The following is a 20,191-nucleotide window of genomic DNA, read 5'->3' as shown; positions in this document are numbered from 1 at the left end:
AAGGGATCACCATTCTGACTGGGTTTAGAAACTGGTAAATGAGGGGTGAGCCTGGGGCCCGAAGCTGAGTGCTGCCACCGCCACCCAGGCCCTGGCCCTCCCTGACACCTGGCTGCCGTTCTCCTGCCCAGGTGTGGACGATGGTGAGGACATTCCCCGGGAGATGCTGATCGGGATCTATGAGCGCATTCGCAAGCGGGAGCTGAAGACCAATGAGGACCACGTGTCCCAGGTGCAGAAGGTGGAGAAGCTCATCGTGGGGAAGAAGCCGGTATGTGGTGACCCAGCGTCCCTGGCTCCCTCACTCCCACCCAGCCCCACTCCATGTGACCCCGGGCCCACCTCACTGGCTTCAGCTTCGGACAGCGGCCCTGATGCCATTTGGAACCCGGCCCCTTAGGGGCAGGGTGGCGGAATTACTTCAGGTGTAGGGTGGCCCCTGCTATTTGGGAATAACAACCATTGGCTCTGGGTTCTATTTAAAGAGAGCCTGCGGCTCTTAAGAAACCAACAGCCAGAGTTGTGCAGTGGTCTCTTGGTGGCCCGGGAATGCCTTCATTGCTCCCTCAGAGTTCTGGCTGCGAGAACTGTGTGTGGCATGTCTGGACAGGGGACATGGGAGCCACAGGAGGGGTGCTTACCTACTTGGATGTCGTCCCATCAGCTCTCTCCAGGCCCAGGTGCATTTTTTGGATCATTAATACCTTTGTTTGTTTCATGTTTCCCACATAGATTGGATCCTTGCATCACGGGCTTGGCTGTGTGAGTATCCTTCTGCTTTTACATTCTGGCTGATATCCCGCCCTGGGGGTGGCCCCCGTGTCCTTTGTTCACATCACTGCCTCCCCTAGCTCCCAGGTCTACGATTCTAACTGCTTGAATTAATTTCTGGAACGCTAAGAAATTTGATTTTCATAATTATCCCAGCCTCGAATCTCTGCAGGCCCAGAGACTGTGGCCGCAGGGGGCGGGTTGTGCCATCAGGCCAGAGCAGATAGTCTCCTTCCCTCTCATCCGAGCCCGGCTGAGCACTGAGGCCAAGGCTTGTCCCCAGACCCGGAGGCACTGTGCCTGAAACAGACGATCCTTCCCACCCCACCCACGCTCTGCCCCCTGACATCCACTGCCACGGCCTGGAGCAGGTTTGCCTGCTCGCCCCAGGAGCACCTGGACACAGCTAACCTGGCAGTCACGTGGCACATGCCTTCTGTGTCTGCCTCTCCTTCTCGCCAGGCAGCCCCGTGCTGCGAGAGTAGGCGTCACAAACCTGTCCGCTCCCCACTCTTCCCAGCTTCCCCCAGAGAGAGACCACTGGATGCTGCCATGACCATGACCTGCCCTCACCCGCCTCTCCGGCCCCACCTCTCACCATCCTCTCCCCTTGGTACTTTTGCTCCAAACAGGGCCGTTCCCTGAGTGCGCCCAGCCTGGGCCACGCACTCTCTCCCCGTCTGAGGACTGGGGAAAGGGGTTGCTATCCTGACTGGGTTTAGAAACTGGTAAGTGAGGGGTGTGCTGAGCTTGGGCATCCCTGCACCAGGGGCCCTGTTGCACAGTGGACCCCCCCTGCCTGCCGTGACACTACCCAGCACGTCCTGGCCCTTTACTAACTTGCTGTCTCTTGTGTGAGCCTGGGTGCTCTCAGAGCCATAACTGGGCCTCCCAGGTGGCTTGTCACCACAGCCCTTAGACACCGTACAAGTTGCACCTGGCCTTGAGAGCAGCTTGGGCTTCGGCAGGCAGGGGGCTCACGTGAACCCATGCTAGGCATGTTCAGAGTGGAGGCCCAGGCCAGGCCCCACAGAGTGGTGGCAGCTGGCTCAGGACTTGGGACAGGATTTTTCGGGCATCAGAACCGTCGGGATTCTCTAGGAGGGGCCCGGAATCTGCTCCCGGCTCTACAGCTTCCCTGTTGTGTGGCTGAGGCAAGTTGCTCAACCTCTCTGTGCCTCAGTTTCCTCATCTAGAGTAGACACTCTCTGAAGAAACCTTGACAGAGACTACCGGGCTTATGTCTGTGACGGGCACTTTATGGGGACTCAGGGATCATGAATTTCTCACTGGGGGGGGGGCTACCATGTGAGTGTGATGCTCTAAGAAGTCTGGGACCTGCCTGAAGGAAAGGAAAGGAAAGGAGGTGTCACGAGAAGCAGGGGAGCTTTCCACGGCCCTGCAGGAGGGCTCCTGAGGAAGAGCAGGGGAGAACTGCTAGGAGTCCAAACACGTCTGCTGTGCTGTGCACGGTTGGTGGGAGAGGGCGTTCTCGAATGCCAGGCCCACAGGCTGGGTTCCGAGTGTGCTGCCTGGGCTCCAGCCGAGGGGCAGGGGGCTGACTGACAGCAGTGCTTCCCTCCCCACACAGGTGCTCTCTCTGCCCCACCGGAGGCTGGTCTGCTACTGCCGGCTTTTTGAGGTTCCAGACCCAAATAAGCCCCAGAAACTTGGACTGCACCAGCGAGAAATCTTCCTGTTTAACGACCTCCTGGTGGTATGTGGTTCCCCACAGCGTGCCGTGGCTGGGAGAGCGGCTCAGGGCAGCCTCGACCTGCGCCTCTGGTCTCTGTGTGGCCACGTCTGCCGGCGCTCTGGAAAGGCACCCGTGGGGGTGGGGTGCGGGTGACAGGGCTGGACTTAGCCCCACGGTCTTTGGGTTAGCAGAGGCAGAGTCTGACTCCCAGCGCTGCCAGTGAGCACAGGGCTTCACTGGCTTCTGGAAAAGCCCAGAGGGGCATCTGGGCCTTCAGCCCCAACTGTTCCCGGAGGCTCACACTGTGTCAGCAGGACTCCTCTTCGGACTGTCTCTCAGCTGTGTGGGTTCCCTTCTCAGGCAGCCGCTGTCCAAGAAGGGAATGTGAGCCTTGGCAGCTTCAGGCCTCACCTGCCCCCTTTCCTTGCATCCCTGGCCAGTGGGATTCTCTTCGTAAGAGCCCGAGCCAAGGTCTCACTGCATCCCAGGCCCATGCCCAAGCCACTCCTGGGGGCCAGGCAGGTGCAGTGCTTTCTCATTGGCTAAGCCTGGGTCACTGCCCACCCCCAGGACTACTGAACTGAAGGTGACAGAGAGGGAGTTCCCCAAAGGGAAACTGAGGAGCTCCTGCCCGGAAAAAAGGTGGCATGGGTGCTAGCCCCTGGGGATAAAGATGCCCCTGCAGATAGTAGGGCGAACCTGTCCTTTGGGTCTCTGTCTCTCTCCCGCATGCCACAGGATTTTTGCTAGAGGCCCTTGTCCCTGATCCCTACCTGCTTGAGAGTCAGCTGTTCCTCTCTGATTACTGAGCCTGGAATCTGGACCTGTGGGTTTCAAGTCCTTTGTTAAGAGTCCCTGACCTCAAGCAAGTTACTTCAAACTTCTGAGCCTCCATTTTTCTCCTCCAAAATTAATCTTTCAGGCAGTTAGAGTGCTCAGGTAGGGTCCTGGGCATAAGTGCCAGCCCGGCGCCTTCAGAGTCCTGTGCCGTGCCACCATGCCCATCACCTCTCTGCTAGCTTGAGGGTGTCATCGCCAGCTGGGAAGACACCTGGGACTTGTAGGAACAGAGCCAGCAGCCATGTCCAAAGATATGCATGGGCACACAGCCCTCTCTCCTGCCCCAGAGGCCTCCCTGACCTCTGAATTGCTGAAAGCGTTCTGACATTAGGCCCACTTAGAATCCTGAGCTCCCAGAGCTGCATCTGGGCAGTGAACATGATGGGACTCAGCCTCTGTCTCTGGCTACCCCCAGGTTACCAAGATCTTCCAGAAAAAGAAGAACTCCGTGACCTACAGCTTCCGACAGTCCTTCTCCCTGTACGGCATGCAGGTCCTGCTCTTCGAGAACCAGTGTAAGTCTGTACTGGGGGCCTGCCGCGGCCTGGCCACGAGCGTGTGCACTGGGGCGCCCATCCACGCGTGGCCGTGCGCCATGTGGCAGGAGACGGCGGCACAGCTCTCGCCCTGTAGTCAGGAAGCACTGCGCTCCCCAGCAATCTCCCCTTCCGCCTGGTTCCCGAGGACAGAACCCCAGGGTGGCGCTCCCACGCATGCTCTTATTCCCACGTCACCAGCCGAGAGCAGCTTATTGACCAGGAGTCTGAGAAGCAGCAGTAATGGGGAAGAATTTAATAACATTGTACATGGTGGTTATCACATTTACTTTTTCTGTTCCTTCTGCTTACGGGTGGTAAGATTTTTTTAATTTAGAGCAGAGTGCATTTACATCAATAAAAATTTGGCGGGAAAACCTCAAGTTAAATGGCATAGGTGATGTGCAAACGTAAGTGAACAAACAGGTGAGGCCATGCCTGAGGGGCTGTGGAGGACAAGACCTCAGCCCTGAGCGGAGAGCCTGGGTTCACGTGCTGCTCTCACTCGCAGTGGCTATGTGGCCCAGCTGTGTAACCTCTCCGGGCTCCAGTCCCTTTGTCTATGAAGTGCCTGCCTCATAGACTCAGCTCAGTCCATGCACATGAAGTACTTAGAACAGCTCCTGAAACAGGATTTGTTCTTAGCTGCTACTGAAAAGTCTCCTCTGGGTATGAGTGGGCCGTGGGGTGTAGGGATTTTGGGGGCGAGCTCATACCCCCACTGACTTCTTCTGTTGACCTGGTCCTTCTCCAACACCCAAGCCCTTCCCTTTTCCTCTCTCCCTCTTTGTCCTGTCCTTGTTGGGGGTCCCTGAGCTGCAGGCTGAGGCAGGCCTCCTGAGATGGGGGTAGGGGTTTGATCCTGCTGCCTTGCCCATCCTGAGCCGACCCAAGGGGAGGCCTGCGCCCGTGGAGTGTCATGGTGTCCCCAGCAGCAGGGAAGCCCTCCGCCTCTCGGACAGGTCACCAAGCCACCATCTGATCAGCTGTCCATCTGCAGGTTGAGAAAGTACCAGGGACCTGTGGCTGGGCCATCCCAAACCCTGGGGCCTGAGGGCTTAGATTTGGGGCTCTTTACCCCTTCTCTGTCCCAGATGGAACTGGCACCTGCTGTGTCCCCAACCCTGCCATCTCTCCACCTCCTGCTCTGTCTACCACATCCCAGGCCAGGAAGCCTGCCTTGCCTCTGTTTCTACCAGGTGGCCCCAGGGAGGATGGTGCCATCCCACATCATCCTGAGCAGCAGGCCCCCTCTTGGAAGGAGTGGCAGTGGTTGTGATGCTCACAGCAGTGGGCCCCACCAGACTGAATCCTCAGGCAGAAGCTGCGCCATCATCATTTTTAGATTCCCAGGGTTTAGCCCTCAGTCCTGGACACAAGGCCCTGGCAGGAGCCCCAGAGCTGACACTGACATTTCTATGGGACATTCCTTCATACCACAGATCTTAGAGTGGTGGCCTTCGATCAGTCCCAGCTCAGTTATATTATAGTCCATTTATAGATTTATTTTTTAATTCGTTGAGCTGATACTTAAATCTTCATATTAAACTTTTAGTTATTTTTGACTTCGCTTAAAAACTGGGATTTGGCATTGCTAGGCCCGCATTCCCATGTGGTGGTCTTGGGCTGCACGCCCCTCTCCCTACTCGCTCTGTTGCTCTTAGGTCTCATGTGGTTTGCTTCCTACATTTAGGGAACATGTTTGGGCCTCTAGGTATTTGAGTACCCAGCCTTGACCGCGAGGTCTGAGCAAAAGTGGGATCGGTGTTTAAGCCAAGAACCTGCAAACACCCACTGAGGAGAGAGGTGCTGCCAGAGGACCAAAGCCACAGAGACCCCATGAGCTCCGAGGTGGCACCAGACAGGCCTGAGCAGAAAGACACGGCCCTCAGCGTAGAGTGCCTTGGGCATGGGGCACCCAGGATGCATCCAAGGAAACTGAGGGTCTAGAGGCCATTTGGTAGAGAACAGAGCTCAGCATACCCTCAGAATTGTCTGAGGTGACCAGATAAAACTCCCCACCCAGCACAGGACCCTACCTCTGACTCCTCCTGGACTCCACCCCTAGCCACTCTCTCAAACTTCAGGCAGTGACCAAGGACCTTGAATTGAAGGGTCCAGTCTCCATGACCTTCAGGCTGAGGAAGAATGGGGGCCCTGGCCTCTGCCTAGATCAGCCCTATCTGCCCCCGACTTATAGACGGAACAACACGGACCCAGGTCGGGAGATGGGGATTTCCTGGCAGTCCCTGTGGTCTGTGCTGTGGATGCCTTTCCTTCCCGGCTGGACACGTCCACTGAGAGCCTGGCTCTCAGACTTCTTAGTATTTTCTTGACCAGAAGGGAGATTGCAGAGATCACACGGGGACCCATGGGTTCTTCTCCTCTCCTCCTCCTTTGCAGACTACCCCAATGGCATCCGGCTCACGTCTGCTGTCCCCGGAGCAGACATCAAAGTGTTAATAAACTTTAATGCTCCCAATCCTCAAGACCGGAAGAAGTTCACCGATGACCTGCGGGAGTCCATCGCGGAAGTGCAGGAGATGGAGAAGCACAGGATAGAGTGTAAGTTGCAGGCCCCCTGGAGAGGAAGAGCCAGCAGCCCCGGCATCTCTGGGGACTCTGTGAGGCCTCGCCTGTCCTTCCCACGGCCCTGTGACAGGACAGCCCACCTGCCCGGGCCAGAGGTGGCGGCATGGGGAGGGCAGCTGAGGCCACCCTGTGAGAGCCGGGGCTTCAGCGGCCCAGGCCCATCCTGCCTGTGGGACCACACAGCATGTCCTTCGAGGGCCTTAGTTCTCTGGTCACCCCATGAGACAAGCGTTCCCGGAGTTCTGGAGCTGAGCTCTTTGCACTTTAGTGTGGTTATTATTTGTCTGTCTTCCGCATCAGGGCCCAAGTGACTGATGGGATCACAGCCGAGCCCATCCCCTGGGTTCCATCAAAGCTGATTATAATCCTTCCCTCTCCTGGCTCCAAGCCTCGCTCCCTAGAGACACATAGCTACCCCCATCCAGGGCAAGGCCAGGTTACCCCTTGCTTATCTGCAGGCCCAGGCCAGTCAGTCTCCTTGTCGGCCCTCAGGCCTGCAAAGTGACTATCTTTCCTGCAGACCCAAGACCCATGCCTCTCCAGCCTCCCTTCCAGGGTTTTCTTCCAGCTCCCTTTTGTGAAAGGCAGCATTCATACCTTCTCTTTCCCAAGACAGCCCTGGGCCGCGACTTCTCCCCATGCCAGGCAGATGGCAGCTGGGCCTGCTGCCAAGCCTGCACAGAGGGCCCTGGTCCCGTGCCCACCCCGGGCTGTCCCCTCAAGGCTGTGCTCCTCTCACCGGTCCCTCGCCCCCTCTGTTTTAGCGGAGCTCGAGAAACAGAAGGGCGTCGTGCGGCCCAGCATGTCCCAGTGCTCCAGCCTCAAAAAGGAGTCGGGCAACGGGACGCTGAGCCGGGCCTGCCTGGACGACAGCTACGCGGGCGGGGAGGGCCTCAAGCGCAGCGCCCTCAGCAGCTCCCTGAGGGACCTCTCGGAAGCGGGTAAGAGCCGGGCCGGGTCCCCCTTCCTAGCCCAGCGCATGCAGGACTCGGACCAGGCAGCTGGGGCACGCATGGTGCGCCGGGAAGGGCCTGCAGTGGCGGCCGGTGGTGGCAGCAGGGCTCAAACGGAGCACTTCCCGTGACCGTCCCCAAACCATAGCAACATCTGACCACGCAGAGCGGGCGTCCCCTGAAGGCCAGAGGCAACAGGACCCACTTGTTAAGGCAGAACAGCCAGGAGGTTACCCCCATTCTCCCTTTCTCCTTGTAGGGGTTTTGTTTATTCTTTTATTTGTTTTCCGGAAACTGCTCTCACACAGAGCGAGCCAGGCCCCGCTGATGGATGTGTCCCTTGTCCTCTGTGCTGCTGCGTCCCTGTGTTTTATGCTGATGAATGAAATGGAGTGAAGCCCCCTAAACTGTGTCTGGAGACCCCCTGTCCCCGCTGTCCCTGGTCTTGCTTCCCTCACAGCGGTCTCCCTTCTTGGGAAACCCGGGCCCCCATCCAGCCCAGAGCCGGTGGCTGCAGCTGCCCCTGGGATGTCGGGGGGAGAGCCCTGGCAGAACTGTGATTTTTGTTGTTGTTTCTTTGTTTCTATGTGTGTTTATTTGCTGCCAGCCTCTTAACACCCAAGCAAGCAGCATCTCTTCAAGCCTCCCAGATTTCCCAGGGTGGGGGGTGTGTGGAGAGCATCAGGGGGCTTCTGCTGGCAGCCCTCACCCGGCCAGCTCCTCTGAGCGAGTGTTGCTCCAGGCTGCTTGGCCCGCAGCGCCGTCAGAGGAGTCGTGGAGGATGGCCCCCACCCCCTGTCTAGCCAGGCAGCTTCTCCTAGGAGCCTGATTATAGGCCCTGGTTTGTTGGAGAAGACCCCATCGGGCCGCAATTGGCCCCCTCCCTTCCTGGGGGCTCACCAGCCCACTGTGCCTCAGGCACTACCCCGCGGCCAGCTCTGGGCCCTGCAACGGGAGCCTGCCCGGGACCCCATCCCGCCCCTGCCCCACCAGCACTGCTGCCTCCCTGCAGCTTAGTCATTGCCCAGAAATTTGTTTTTTCTTCTTTTTTTTTTTTTGAGTTGGATTTTTTTTTCCTTTGCTTTTTTTTGTCTTGTCATATTTTTTTTTTCCATAGTAAAAATCAGAAATCCATTGCCAGCATGAGGGTTAACCCAGAGTTTCTCAACCCCTGCAGTCTTGACGTTTAGTGCTGTGGGGGGCTGTCCTGCGCCCTGCAGGATGTTTAGCAGCATCCCTGGCCTCTACCTACGAGATGCCGGGAATACCTCCCTCAGTCATAAGAGTCAGTAATGCCTCCAGAAATTTCCAGGTGTCCGCAGGGGGGGTTAGGGGGCGGGGGACACAAAAATCACCCCTCGTTGGCAAAACTGCCCCTGGTTGAGAACCACTGGTTTTCCCTATGGCTTGTTAAACCCAGCTAAACATAACTGGACTGCTCTGGGCCTCTGCAGGCTGGGGGCTGGGGCCTCTGTTTGAGTTTGTGCAGTGGGTAAGCCCTGGCCTCTCTGTTCCCTGATGCAGCGCCCAGAGGGCTGAGGGGTCTTGTCCAGCCCCTCAGGGTAACTGTGGCTCTGTTGAAACTGAGGCTCCCACCATGGCCGGGATGGCCCTCATGACCAGCCACATCTCTTCCTGCTCCTGGGGGTCAGGGAGAGCCGCATGCCCAGGCCCATGGCCACGTGAGAGACAGAGCTCTGAGATTCGGCTGCTTTCCATTTATTGTTCCTGTTGCCACTGTCATTTGGGCATTCTGAGCTAAGAAAAACTCTAGGGATGGAGTCTTCCCGGGAGACAGTGAAAAGAATCCGCAGGGAAGAAAGCCCCCTCTACCCAGGAAGCTTGGAGGGCGAGGCAAGGGGTGTAGGAGTGTTGGCAGCTGCCCTCGCCCCAGACTAGGAATGGGCCACCTGGGATCTCCAGAGGGAGACTGGCTGGTGTCGGCAGCCATCCCGGAAGATGCTGGGCGCAGCGGCTGGAGACAAGGAACCCCATGTCCTGCACTGGGTCGGGCTGCTGCTTTCCGGAGGCAGCGTCACTGCACCCACCGTGGCCCTCACCAAGATGAGCTCGTGGAGAAGAGGCAAGGCCTCGGGGCACTCAGCGCTTGGCACGTCACCACTCCGAGAGCAGCTGCGAGAGAGTGACCTGCGATCACACAGCATCCCAGGAGACGACACACCTCAGACGGAGACCTTGGAGACCCAAGAGGCAGTTACAGTTAGGCCCACGAGGAGACCTCTAGGAGCCCCTGACGTTCTCAGAGCTGCCCAACACCTCCCATGTGGTCTTCCTTCGCCCGGAACCCCATGCTCAATTCAGTGGCACCAGAGTCCTGCCGGCCTGAGATCGAGGACCTGCAAGGACCAGGGACACAGGTGTGACTGGGCCTTAGCCCCTGGCCCAGATCAGTCAAGTCATGGTGGACACTCCCCAAGCCCCCCACATCCTCCTGCCCTTCCCGGTCAAGCTACCCAGCACCAGTCTCCAGAAAGAGGATGTCTCCCAGAGGCCATAGGACCCGCTTGCCCCTGTCATTGCTCCAGGGCTTAGCCGGGGCCCTGCAGGTCCTGTACCATGGCAGCCCCCTCAGGGGAGAGTTGGTGGCTCCTGGCAACCAGTGGCCGAAGCAGCACCAGCTCAGCCTCCAGCATTGTTAAGGGCCACAGGGTGAGACCCTGGGTGAAGAGCCCGTGCTGCATCCTGTGCCGACACTGAGGAGCAGGGGGAGGCTGTGAAGAGCCATGCTGGGAACCCCTTCCGGATATGGTTCCTGATCCTGGCCCTGGTTGGCCTGGCAGGGCCTGATCTGGCTCTAGGAGAGGCACCGGGTCGGGTGGGGCTCACCTGTGGCCGGTGCAGGATCCCAGGGGAGAGGGAGGGTACCTGGAGTCAGAGTGCAAGGTGAGGGATAGTGTGGATGCATGGGCAAGAGCCACTGTCCCGGCACGCTTCACCTCCGTTAGTACATGGTGTGTGCATGTATGCACACCCCCGGACACGGGTCTACACTGAGCAGGTGTCTGTGGGGTGTGCCTGTGAGTAAGGGGCTCTGGGACTGGACTGCAGAGAGCTCCTCTAGGGACACCCCACATCTCATGCTGATTTAAGAAGTTGAAAAGATGAATTCTAAGAAACAACATCATTCAAAGACATCCAAGGTAAAACTATCTGAAGTCTTGGCCCACATGGGGCAGGAGGAAGAACAGGAAGAGGGTTTTGTTCTACTTCAGACTATACCATATGGAGCCCCCAAACCTAGCTCCAGGCCTGGCCTAAGTCCCACTGGGAGAAGCAGGCCAGCCGGAAGACATTGCTGGGCACTGGCGGGGGTGGGGGTAGGGGGCGTGGGCTGGCCTTCCTCTGTCCCTGGTTTTCAGTCAGGGGAGTCCTCTAGGCTTAGAGGGGCCAGAGAGCTGACTTTAAAACCCCAAAGACAGCAGAGATCTTACTGTCAGCATTTCTGCATGATGCCACAATATCCTGAGTGTCTGATGCTCATGTCCAGCCCACTCAGAGGAAGGGGCGTGCCCATTTCACAGATGCAGAAACTGAGGTAAAAAAAAATCAAAGGAGCGCCAGGTGGAGTCACCTCTCCAGCCAAAGGGCCTCCTCCTGCTCCATGTCTCTGGACCACTGTGTTGAGACAAAAAGCAGGAAGAGAAGAAGGTCAGGCCCTCTTCTCACACCAGCTGAAAGATGAGGCTACGTGACCTACATCTTTCTTCTAGCTGGGAATAAGGGCCAGGTCCTATTTGGTTCTCCCTGGTCCTCAGCAACTGGTGGAAAACCCTGTTGCCCTAATCTTCTACGTGGCCCTGTCCTGAGCGAGCTCTGAGGCCCTCTCAGAGCTCGCTCCCAGAGTCAAGCAAAGCTCCCAGCTGGAACTTGGGTTTGGGGGTTGGCAGGTAAAGCCAAGGGACCAGATGTCCCCCCGAGTCTGCTGTTGTACGCCCAGGATCAAGGCTGTGTCCCAGGCACAGTCCGGTACCCTCAGATGACATGGACCCACAGACCTCTTCTCTCTGTGAGCCACAGAGAGGCAGGTAGCAACCTCTCCATCTTCCAGGCTCCTGGGCTCAGCCTGCGTCCAGCTCAGAAGGCAGCGTGGCCCAGCTTCCCAGCCCCAGAGGTGGGCAGGCAGACCTGGGTGTGAATCCTGCTCACTGTGGGAATTGGGCCAGACAGCCCCCCAACCAGAGCATCCGTCTCCTCCTTGGCATGGATGCCTGTCCTTCATTGCCGTGGGGCTTGACCGAGAACAAAGGTGCTTGGCTCATGGCCAGGGCTGCACAGATGGAAGCCTACAGAACATCAAGTGGGAGGCCCCTTCTCTGTTCCCTCTTCCTATCTGCCTTCCTGAGAGCCAGTCGGAGACCAGACCCAGAAGCTTGGGCACCCACCCTTCCTGCCAGCCTCAATGTCAGAAATCCATGGAGACGGCCTCCAGAGGGACTGGGGTGGCCAGGGTGAGCCCTGGGCATCCAGAACCAAGAAGACAACAGCCTTCCTCTGACATAGTCAACCTATATTGAGGGCCTACTGTGCGCCATGTGCTGGGGATATTAAAAAGCCATTGGCAGGGAGCACTCATAGCTGAGGGAATGCTTGTAGCATCCCGGGGTGGGGGGGCTGCCCATAGAAGGGCCCTCCCAGCAGCCCCGACCCTGTCTCCTGCCCCTGGCCAGGGCACTGCACAAACCAAACAACAGTCTCCAGAGGCACATTTGAGCCCCCCAGGAGGAAAAGACAGGACGCCAAGTTTAGTTTCCTCCTAACCATCAACCCCACCGTGCCTGCGAGGGGGGAGATGTATATGTATGTACGAATATGCATATACATGTGTATATGAAATCCACGGAAAGTCAGGGCTGTGCAGGACCACGTTTTGTTTGTTTTGAGCCGTTGGAGGAGCTGCCCCTGTCCCGTCGTCGTCCCCTGTTGGCAGGCGGCTGGGGCCCCACCTGGAGGCACCCCTCCCCCCAGCGGACTGCCAGTCTGGGAGAAGGGGTAGGAAGTTGGGGCTGGTTGAAAAAGAATTTTTTTTCTTGAAACCCACCCCTTTTTTTTTTTTAACTCGTTGCTGCCCTGCCGCCGGCTTCCCCGCGGAGCCCGTCCTCCGACCTCACCCGGGCCCGCGGCGGCGCCGGCGGCGGCCCGGCCTCGCGTCCGCGTCTAACCTCTGGTATTGCATGTTCTGGGCAGGGAAGCGAGGGCGTCGCAGCAGTGCGGGATCGCTAGAGAGCAATGTGGAAGTAAGTAGGAAGCGCCTACGTCCAGCTGGCTGTCGCGTGTTGCCTCCCCAATCCTTGGTTTATACCTGTTGTCTTTTTTTTCCCGTCGTTTTGTTTTGTTCTGTTTTGCTGCTCCTCGCCCCTACTGCACAGGGGCGCAGACACGCCCCGCGCCCCATGCCTGCCTCCGCCCCGCTGCATGCCAGCTTCGTCCGCCTAGAGTCGCCCATGCCTCTCACCGCTTGTTTGGGCTGGACCCGTGGGGGGGTGGTTCTGGATTCTGTGTTTTAGTTTCCGCTTAACCCTGTCCCCGGTGGCCCCCCGAGCATGGTTAACATCCCGGCTTCCCGGCACTCCCCCCGGGGTCCCCACCTGCCGGCACTGCTCCTGGGTGGGAGGCACCGCCGCCAGGCGCCCATGCACCCTCCACCCACGCTGTCCTGGGGGCGGGGGGGCGGGGCAGGGCGGTTTTGCCGGTCTCTTGACTTCCATGCTCCGCCATCCCCATCGCTTCCTTCCTGGAGTTTCGATTGCTGTGTGTCTGCAGTCAGGGCACGGTGGACTTGCTTAGCTAGCTCCGGGGAGGAGAGCCGTGAGAGAAAGAAAAATTCAGTGTGGATTTCATGAGATTTCATTCATCTTCCAACCATCTCTATATTACTGTTCACATCTTAACCTCAGCTTGCAGACCTTTTTGTTTCCTTCTTTTTCCTTGTTTGGTTTGCAGTAGGTAGCTGCAGTGAAATGCCTAGGCAGCCCCACCACCCAGAACAAGGTTCCCCGAGCCCCTCCTGTCCCTGCCACCAGCTTCCCAGAAACCTCGGGGCAGAGCAGATGCCCTCGCACCCGTGGAGAGGACCCAGGAGAGCGTAGGGTGCAATTTGAGCAGGAACGGGGTCCTTCATGCACACCAGCCCACCCCACTCCACGCCGCACACGCCGCTCACAGGCACCCCCAGGCCACTTGTTCTGATCCGAAAGCTCAGGCCGCCTTCCGTGTCAGGACGAGAGCAGAAGTCACACTTGTGCTGCTGCTGCTGCTTTGACCAGACAGGAGGGTCCCTCGTGCCCTGCCCCACCCCCACTTCCCGCAGCGGAAGGCCACTTCTGAGTCCCTGCTGGCCCCCAGTAGCATGAGCGGAGGTGACGGACGCTAACCCAGCCTCACCCAGCCCCGCCCTCTGCAGCCAGTGAGTTGAACTAAGGCTTAGCAGTCAGTGGGTGAACTTTTTACATTGAAAAAAAAAAGAAAAGAAAAAAAAATCATTCTGACATAAGTGCTTTAAGATCTTTTAATTTTGATTTCTATGAATTTCCTTTTTAGGGGTCCATCATTAGCAGTCCTCACATGCGCCGGAGAGCTACATCAACACGAGAGTGTCCATCTCGCCCACACCAGACTATGCCTAATTCATCCTCCCTCCTGGGCTCCTTATTTGGGAGTAAGAGAGGGAAGCCCCCTCCCCAGGCCCACCCGCCCTCAGCCCCGCCCCACCCGCCCCCCCACCCACCGGGCCTGCCCCACCCGCAGCACTCTGTGGCCAGCCATCACCAAGGGCCTGTCGAGGGCCTGCCGCAAGCCCAGGTGCATGGGCACCACCCCCAGTACTGCCACGTGCAGCAGAACCCGCCCCCCTACCACCACCACCACCACTACCACCCGCCCCAGCACATCCAGCATGCACACCAGTACCACCACGGTCCCCACGGGGGGCACCCGCCCTACGGGGCCCATGTGCACAGCCACCCACCGCTGCCCTCGGCCCATGCCGGCCACCCGGGCCACCCGGGCCACGCAGCGCACCACCACGGGCAGCCCCCCGCCCCGCCGCCCCCCACCAGCAGCAAGGCCAAACCCAGCGGCATCAGCACAATTGTGTAGACAGCCTGGGCGGGGTCCCAGACTCCCTGGAACAACTGCACACCACATAGAGTCATGCCCAGGGACGGCCAGCCTCAGACCAGACCCAGGGCACTTGTGTTTCCACCTCTCCCCTCTGCTCCCCATGGCCTGGATGGAGCCCCCTGAGCCCACGGGGCTTATGTTGTGGGAACAAAGCTCCCGATCGCACTTAGCGTGGGTGTCCCGGGTTCCATCCACTTCGACCCCAGGGGTGGGCCTCGGCCACCATCAAGCCTTGAAAACGGTGCCACCGGCCACGTAGCTGTTGAACTGCCCCCCACCCCAAAGCAGCCCTCAGCTCTGATCCCTAACTGTACACGCATATGAAAACCCAGCCTAGGAAAAGAAGAAACGAGACACAAAAACCAGAGACAGAACAAAAAAAACAAACAAACAAAAAACCCAAAACTTGCTGCATTTATTGCTCTTTTATTGACAATGGGCAAAAAATTAAGTAGACCTGATATGGTTGATGAAAATAACGTAAGTAAACTTTATATAATATAAATATATAAATATATAAATATATATATATACTGTATAGGTAGTATTTGTGTGTGAAAGGAAACGTCTCAGTCCACAAAATTAGCAATATAGACTTTACAAGGAGCTCCACTTACCTGATAAGAAGACAGTACCTTACATGAATGTGTGAGAGAGAGTAAACCAAAAACGTAAATGCTAGGAACAAATTCAGATACTTCCATATTTTCATAAAAAGAAGAGAAGTCCCTCCAGGACTGGCTAAAATCTTTACGCGATCATTACTAACTGTGCCAAGTAACATAGCATCTAACTGTTTAAAAAGTCCAATATTGCTTTGTATAAATCCTTATTTTATTAACAGAAAACTATCATAAGTACTCAGTATTATAACTGCTCTGTTATTTCAGGTAAGCAAATAGATAAAAATGCAGTAAACTCTACAGTAGCAACTCGGGACAACCAGTAACTGGTTGTCTGAGGATATTGGTTACACAGATTCTTAGACACTTTAATGGCTGCGATAACTGTGAATTTCCATGATCCATATTTCTTTTATATGCATATGATTTAATGCACACTCATTCAGAGTCCTCCGAAGGGGGGCACCCATCCACGGCAGAAGTGTTCATCTCCAACATGAAAACGGCCAGCTCCCATCCTCGTCCCCCCAACACCATAACTTACTCATCCTGTCTCCACTGCAACAGGCACGAGCCCCGGAGCGAGTTTCCGCCGGGAACCGCTCCGAGCCCGAACGCTGATTCTAGCATGTAGCAACCCAGGGCGGTGTGTGTGTTTCCCATTTTGTTTTCTGAGTGGTAGCCGTGATCATCGTGATTCCATGTGGCCATGTGCTAGCACAACACCCCCCCCCTCGCCGTGTCATCACCGTGGCCCCTCTGACCCCGGCCACGAGTGCCGGCCCTCGCCAGCGAAGCCCCCCGCTGCCTTCTCATGGTCCAGTTAGCTGCCAGGGCATCAACATGACTCTCAGCTGTGCTCTTGTCGCTTCCGTGTTGTGGTGACACCATCTGCCCCCCTGGGGCCGGGCGCCGCAGGCGTCTGGTTCTGTGACTGAGTCACCCACGGGCCGTACTTTGTAGTTTCAGCCCTTCGAGCCACTGCAGCCGCCAGTGCTGTGCTCCTAAGCCGTGGGACCCGAGGACTGCCCCACGGCCCCTGCCCCGGCGGAGAGCCCTTTCAGAAAGGGCGAAGCTAGTGCGGGACTCTGCGGGCCGCGGGTTCCGCGCTCCGTGGATGGCGTGGCGTGCCGTGGCCAGACGGCAGGACGACCGAGGGGAGCCCACCTGGCGGGCCAGCGGGGGGGGGTCCTGCCCGTTTCCCTCCCCACCCACCCCTTTATCATATCATCAAGGCCACCATACCAGCAAATCTGCAAACCGAGCACTTTGTTAATCTCCACAGAGAGCAAATACAGCAATCTAGAGTTTAGCCTTTTTTTTTTTTTTTTTTTGAAGAAGTGTGACTTTAACCTGCCCGCCTTTATCTTCCCATCAGTGTCGTATTTCTCTCCCAGAAGGAGAGAAGTAAGAAGCACGGGTGTGTCTGATTTGGTCCAGGCTGGCGGGAGGCTCCCCGCTCCTGCTGGCTCCTAAATTCCTTGGTTTCCCTGCAGAGTCAGGCTCCCCGAGGCATTCTCTGTCTTGCAGTTTAAAGGATGTTGTTCTGACCAGGAACAGTCGAATTGTACTGCATGCCACCCGGCGTCAGTCGTGCGAGGCCACACTCTATGTATTGTGTATTTGCAAACTATATCAGTGTTACTGTTGACAAATAGTTGAAGTAAAGTGATAACATATGAAATATGTCGGCTTTTCTTCACCCTCTGTACCAATAGTAAAGTCTAACTGTAAACTCGAGGTTGTTCCAGAAAAGATACAGGCTGTTTGGCACCAGATTGCCCTTTCCGAAGGGACAACCACTAATGAGAAAGAAGAGAGGGCGAAGCCGATGGCCAGGGTGGGGGGCTCTGTCCATCGCTGTCCTTCGTGCTCCACGGCCATTCCGAACCTTCACCTCCAAAGCTGCCGTCTGTGTGTCCTGAGGCTTTGTTGGGGTGTCACAGGGCTGGATCTAGCGAAAGGGGGCTTCTTGAACAAATTCCATTTCTCCCCATGTTTCCAACTTCACAGAGTGTGTTGGACTCAGGTCAGTGGGGTTTCATCAATCCTTTGTGTCGTATTTACAAACTTACCATGGGAAATGCTTCCAGAAGGTACATTGTTCCACTAAGGAGGCTGGAGCCACGCTGCCCAAGTCTCGTCTGGGCAGCAAAACCTTCTGACAGATTGCTGTGTCCCCCCCGCCCCCAGTGTTGCTTTCATGGGACTGTTCTTTCTAGACCCCAGCCTGCCACAGAGTCACAGCTGTGGGGGCCTGTCTTCCGCGCCCCCCCCCCCCCCGATAGGCAGCAGGAAGCTGAGCACTGCACTGTCAGGACACACTGGGGACATTTCTCTCAAGTCGCACAAATTGTTCCAATTAAACAGTAATTGCTGACAGGAGCAGGAGACCCATAGCAGAAGTGGCTGATAGCATCACAAAAATCTTTTCTGGGACAACAATTAAATCATGTATTTGTATTTTTTTTTAAGTTTATGAATGAATTGTACAACAATGTAAAAATAAAGTTCATCCTAATATGGTGTGCACATCTTGCTTAAAAATGTCTTCGGTCATCCAGTGTAGAGCGATTTTTCCATCCCGCGCTGCATGCAGCAGAAGCCTCTTGTTTTTCTTTAAAATGAGCTGAAAAGACAGTCAGCAGATACTTAAACATGACCCTAGGTGTTGACTCAGCGTTCCGTATGAAGCTGTGTCTCCACAGGTAAGCATGCATCTTACAGTTTCGTTGTAAAATATCATCTCCCTTCCTGCCCGGAAATGGAGTAATTCTGTAAAGTGTCTTTAATCACAACAATAATCAAGGAAACAAATGGCGAAACAAATCAGTGTGAAGTGGGGGTGGTGAAAAGGGACAGGCGGGAGGAGCTGTGTTCCCCCTAGCCGGCGGGCGCGCACACTAGCCTAACTGCGGCCACATCGAGGCCCCACGCAGGAGCCGTCTCCTCCTGGGAACTGTCTATCGTTCACCTTCTAGTTGTTTTAACCGATTAGCATCAGGTCTTGAATGCAGACCGTTCAAAGACTTCGAGAGACACCTCGCTCCCAAGAGGCCCGGTACCCGCTGTGTAACTTTGGGCAGGAAAGGAGTGCTTTTGTTTTAATATGCATTCTGTTTGTGAGTAGTAACAGACTCTATTGATGTAAAACCATAGCTGTGATCATGTGGAGAAATCAAATAAATCCTTTAAAACTCTCGGGTTTTTACTTTGTCTGAAAAGTCCAGCTGTTTCCCTATTGAGCAGACACAGAGAGCTCTCCAGCTGACCACTTGGCCCCGTCCTTGTCATGACTGCTAGCAGCAGCTTTCCTGGAAGACACGGGACCAGGGGCGCCTGGGGGCCTCAGTCGGTTAAGTGTCTGCTTTCGGCTCAGGTCATGATCCCGGGGTCCTGGGATCGAGCCCCACATCGGGCTCCCTGCTCAGCGGGAAGCCTGCTTCTCCCTCTCCCACTCCCCCTGCTTGTGTTCCCTCTCTCACTGTGTCTCTCTCTCTGTCAAATAAATAAAATCTTAAAAAAAAAAAGACACGGGACTGACTTTAATCGAGGGTGCTGCTATAAGACTTAAAGGTACGCATCACAATGTAGGCACGGATGGAAGTTTTCAAAGGGATTTATAATTTCTAGCCACTTTCAACAAATTTGGTGTTTCATTGAGTTAGAGAGGAGCTGGCTTCTTTGGGGTGTTGAAGTGGACTGGGAATGCCGTGGGGGGAGCCAGTCCCCAGATGCTGGAGGAGAGATGATTTTATGAGGTCAAAGCAGCCATTTTTCCACGCGATGGTGAATATGATGTGCAAAAACCAGGAAGGTGAATTCTGGTTCACCCGTGAGAACGTGATGGGCTTGTACAATTTCTCCTTTCCCGGAACCAAATTCAGCTCCAGAGAATACTGCCTTCAAGTTTCCATTTCGTACCAGAAAGTGAAGTAAAACTGGTAGATCTCATTTGTGGAACCCAAAAGTTAATTTTAGGGACCAAAATGAGCTGTGGCCCACCCCTCATAGAGAAGTGACTTGGGATCAAAAGAGGTGCTCAGACTTGTGCAGCTGGGGGGGCCATTCCTTTTCCTGGGGGTGAAGCTGGTCACTGAAATTTCCTGAAACACTTAGCTGTACTTTTGTGTCTGACGTCATGATGCATGCACGGGGCTGCGCTCCCCAGCTGCTTGGTGTAGGTGAGCTGCTAAGCCACCGCTTGGAGGGGACAATTCTCTGGGTATTGCGTTTGTCTCCCCCACCAGACTGTGAGCTCCCTCCCACTTCTCTGTGTCCGGTGACCAAGCACGGGACTGGTCTTGTCAAAATGCATCTGAAAATGAGCTGATGGTTGCAAGGGGGAGTGGGAGGGCATAGCAGAACCACTGGGCTGATCTTAGCCTGTGTAAATCACCACCACCCTCCAAAATGTACGGAAGCCTGTTCGCTCAGCCGTTTGCTACCCTTGACATTGAGAATTCTGGCTGGGGCCACACAGGACACAGTCAGACTTCTACAAGAGTGGTTCATACTGGCCGTTTCCAGCCCCCACACGCTGCACGTTTTTAGCCTTCATTTTACTTGACCTCTGGGCAGCTTCCAATACTGTTCACACATATTCCTACCTGAAACACTGTTTCCTGGGCGCCTGGGTGGCTCAGTCAGTTAAGCATCTGCCTTCGGCTCCGGTCATGGGTCCTGGGATCGAGCACCGCATCAGGCTCCTTGCTCAGTGGGGAGTCTACTTCTCCCTCTGCTTCTCTGCTTCTCCTTCTTCCTCTGCTGCTCCCCCTGCTTTGTGCTCTCTCACTCTTGCTCTCTCTCAAATAAATAAAAATTAAAAAAAAAGAAAAGAAAAAGAAACACTGTCTCCTTAACATCTTCTATCCCACTCTCTTCCTGAGGACGCCCTCAAGTCCCCTTTGCAGGGTAATACTCCTCTGTGGAGCCTTGCAGGGTTGGTTTGAGGACCAGGCCCAAGCCTCTTCCTTCACTTCTCTCTCCAGGCCTGCAGTTTCAGCCAACCTCTGTGCACCCGCAGCTTCCAAATTTGCA

The 20,191-nt window shown here is 56.0% G+C and overlaps 1 protein-coding gene across 9 annotated transcripts in view; it reads left to right on the top strand.

Annotated features, from left to right (window-relative positions):
* Nucleotides 1-18,351, top strand: part of IQSEC1 (IQ motif and Sec7 domain ArfGEF 1) — a 371,367-nt gene extending 353,016 nt beyond the window's left edge. For 6 of the 9 annotated variants that reach the window (XM_078074599.1, XM_036099675.2, XM_036099673.2 and 3 more), the window contains 8 exons: nucleotides 132-271; nucleotides 733-762; nucleotides 2,363-2,488; nucleotides 3,723-3,822; nucleotides 6,247-6,408; nucleotides 7,200-7,376; nucleotides 12,594-12,643; nucleotides 13,947-18,351. In XM_078074599.1, coding sequence (XP_077930725.1) covers nucleotides 132-271; nucleotides 733-762; nucleotides 2,363-2,488; nucleotides 3,723-3,822; nucleotides 6,247-6,408; nucleotides 7,200-7,376; nucleotides 12,594-12,643; nucleotides 13,947-14,504 — 1,343 coding nt within the window. In that variant the 3' untranslated portion in view covers nucleotides 14,505-18,351. The remainder of the gene's footprint in view (nucleotides 1-131; nucleotides 272-732; nucleotides 763-2,362; nucleotides 2,489-3,722; nucleotides 3,823-6,246; nucleotides 6,409-7,199; nucleotides 7,377-12,593; nucleotides 12,644-13,946) is intronic. The other 3 variants (XM_036099681.2, XM_036099676.2, XM_036099679.2) reach the window with 3 other exon arrangements.
* The last annotated feature ends 1,840 nt before the right edge of the window (nucleotides 18,352-20,191 follow it).

This window comes from Halichoerus grypus, chromosome 1, assembly GCF_964656455.1.
Source record: "Halichoerus grypus chromosome 1, mHalGry1.hap1.1, whole genome shotgun sequence".
NCBI lineage: Eukaryota > Metazoa > Chordata > Mammalia > Carnivora > Phocidae > Halichoerus > Halichoerus grypus.
Note: the sequence above shows the minus strand (reverse complement) of the source record. Positions and strands in the feature narration are given on the sequence as shown.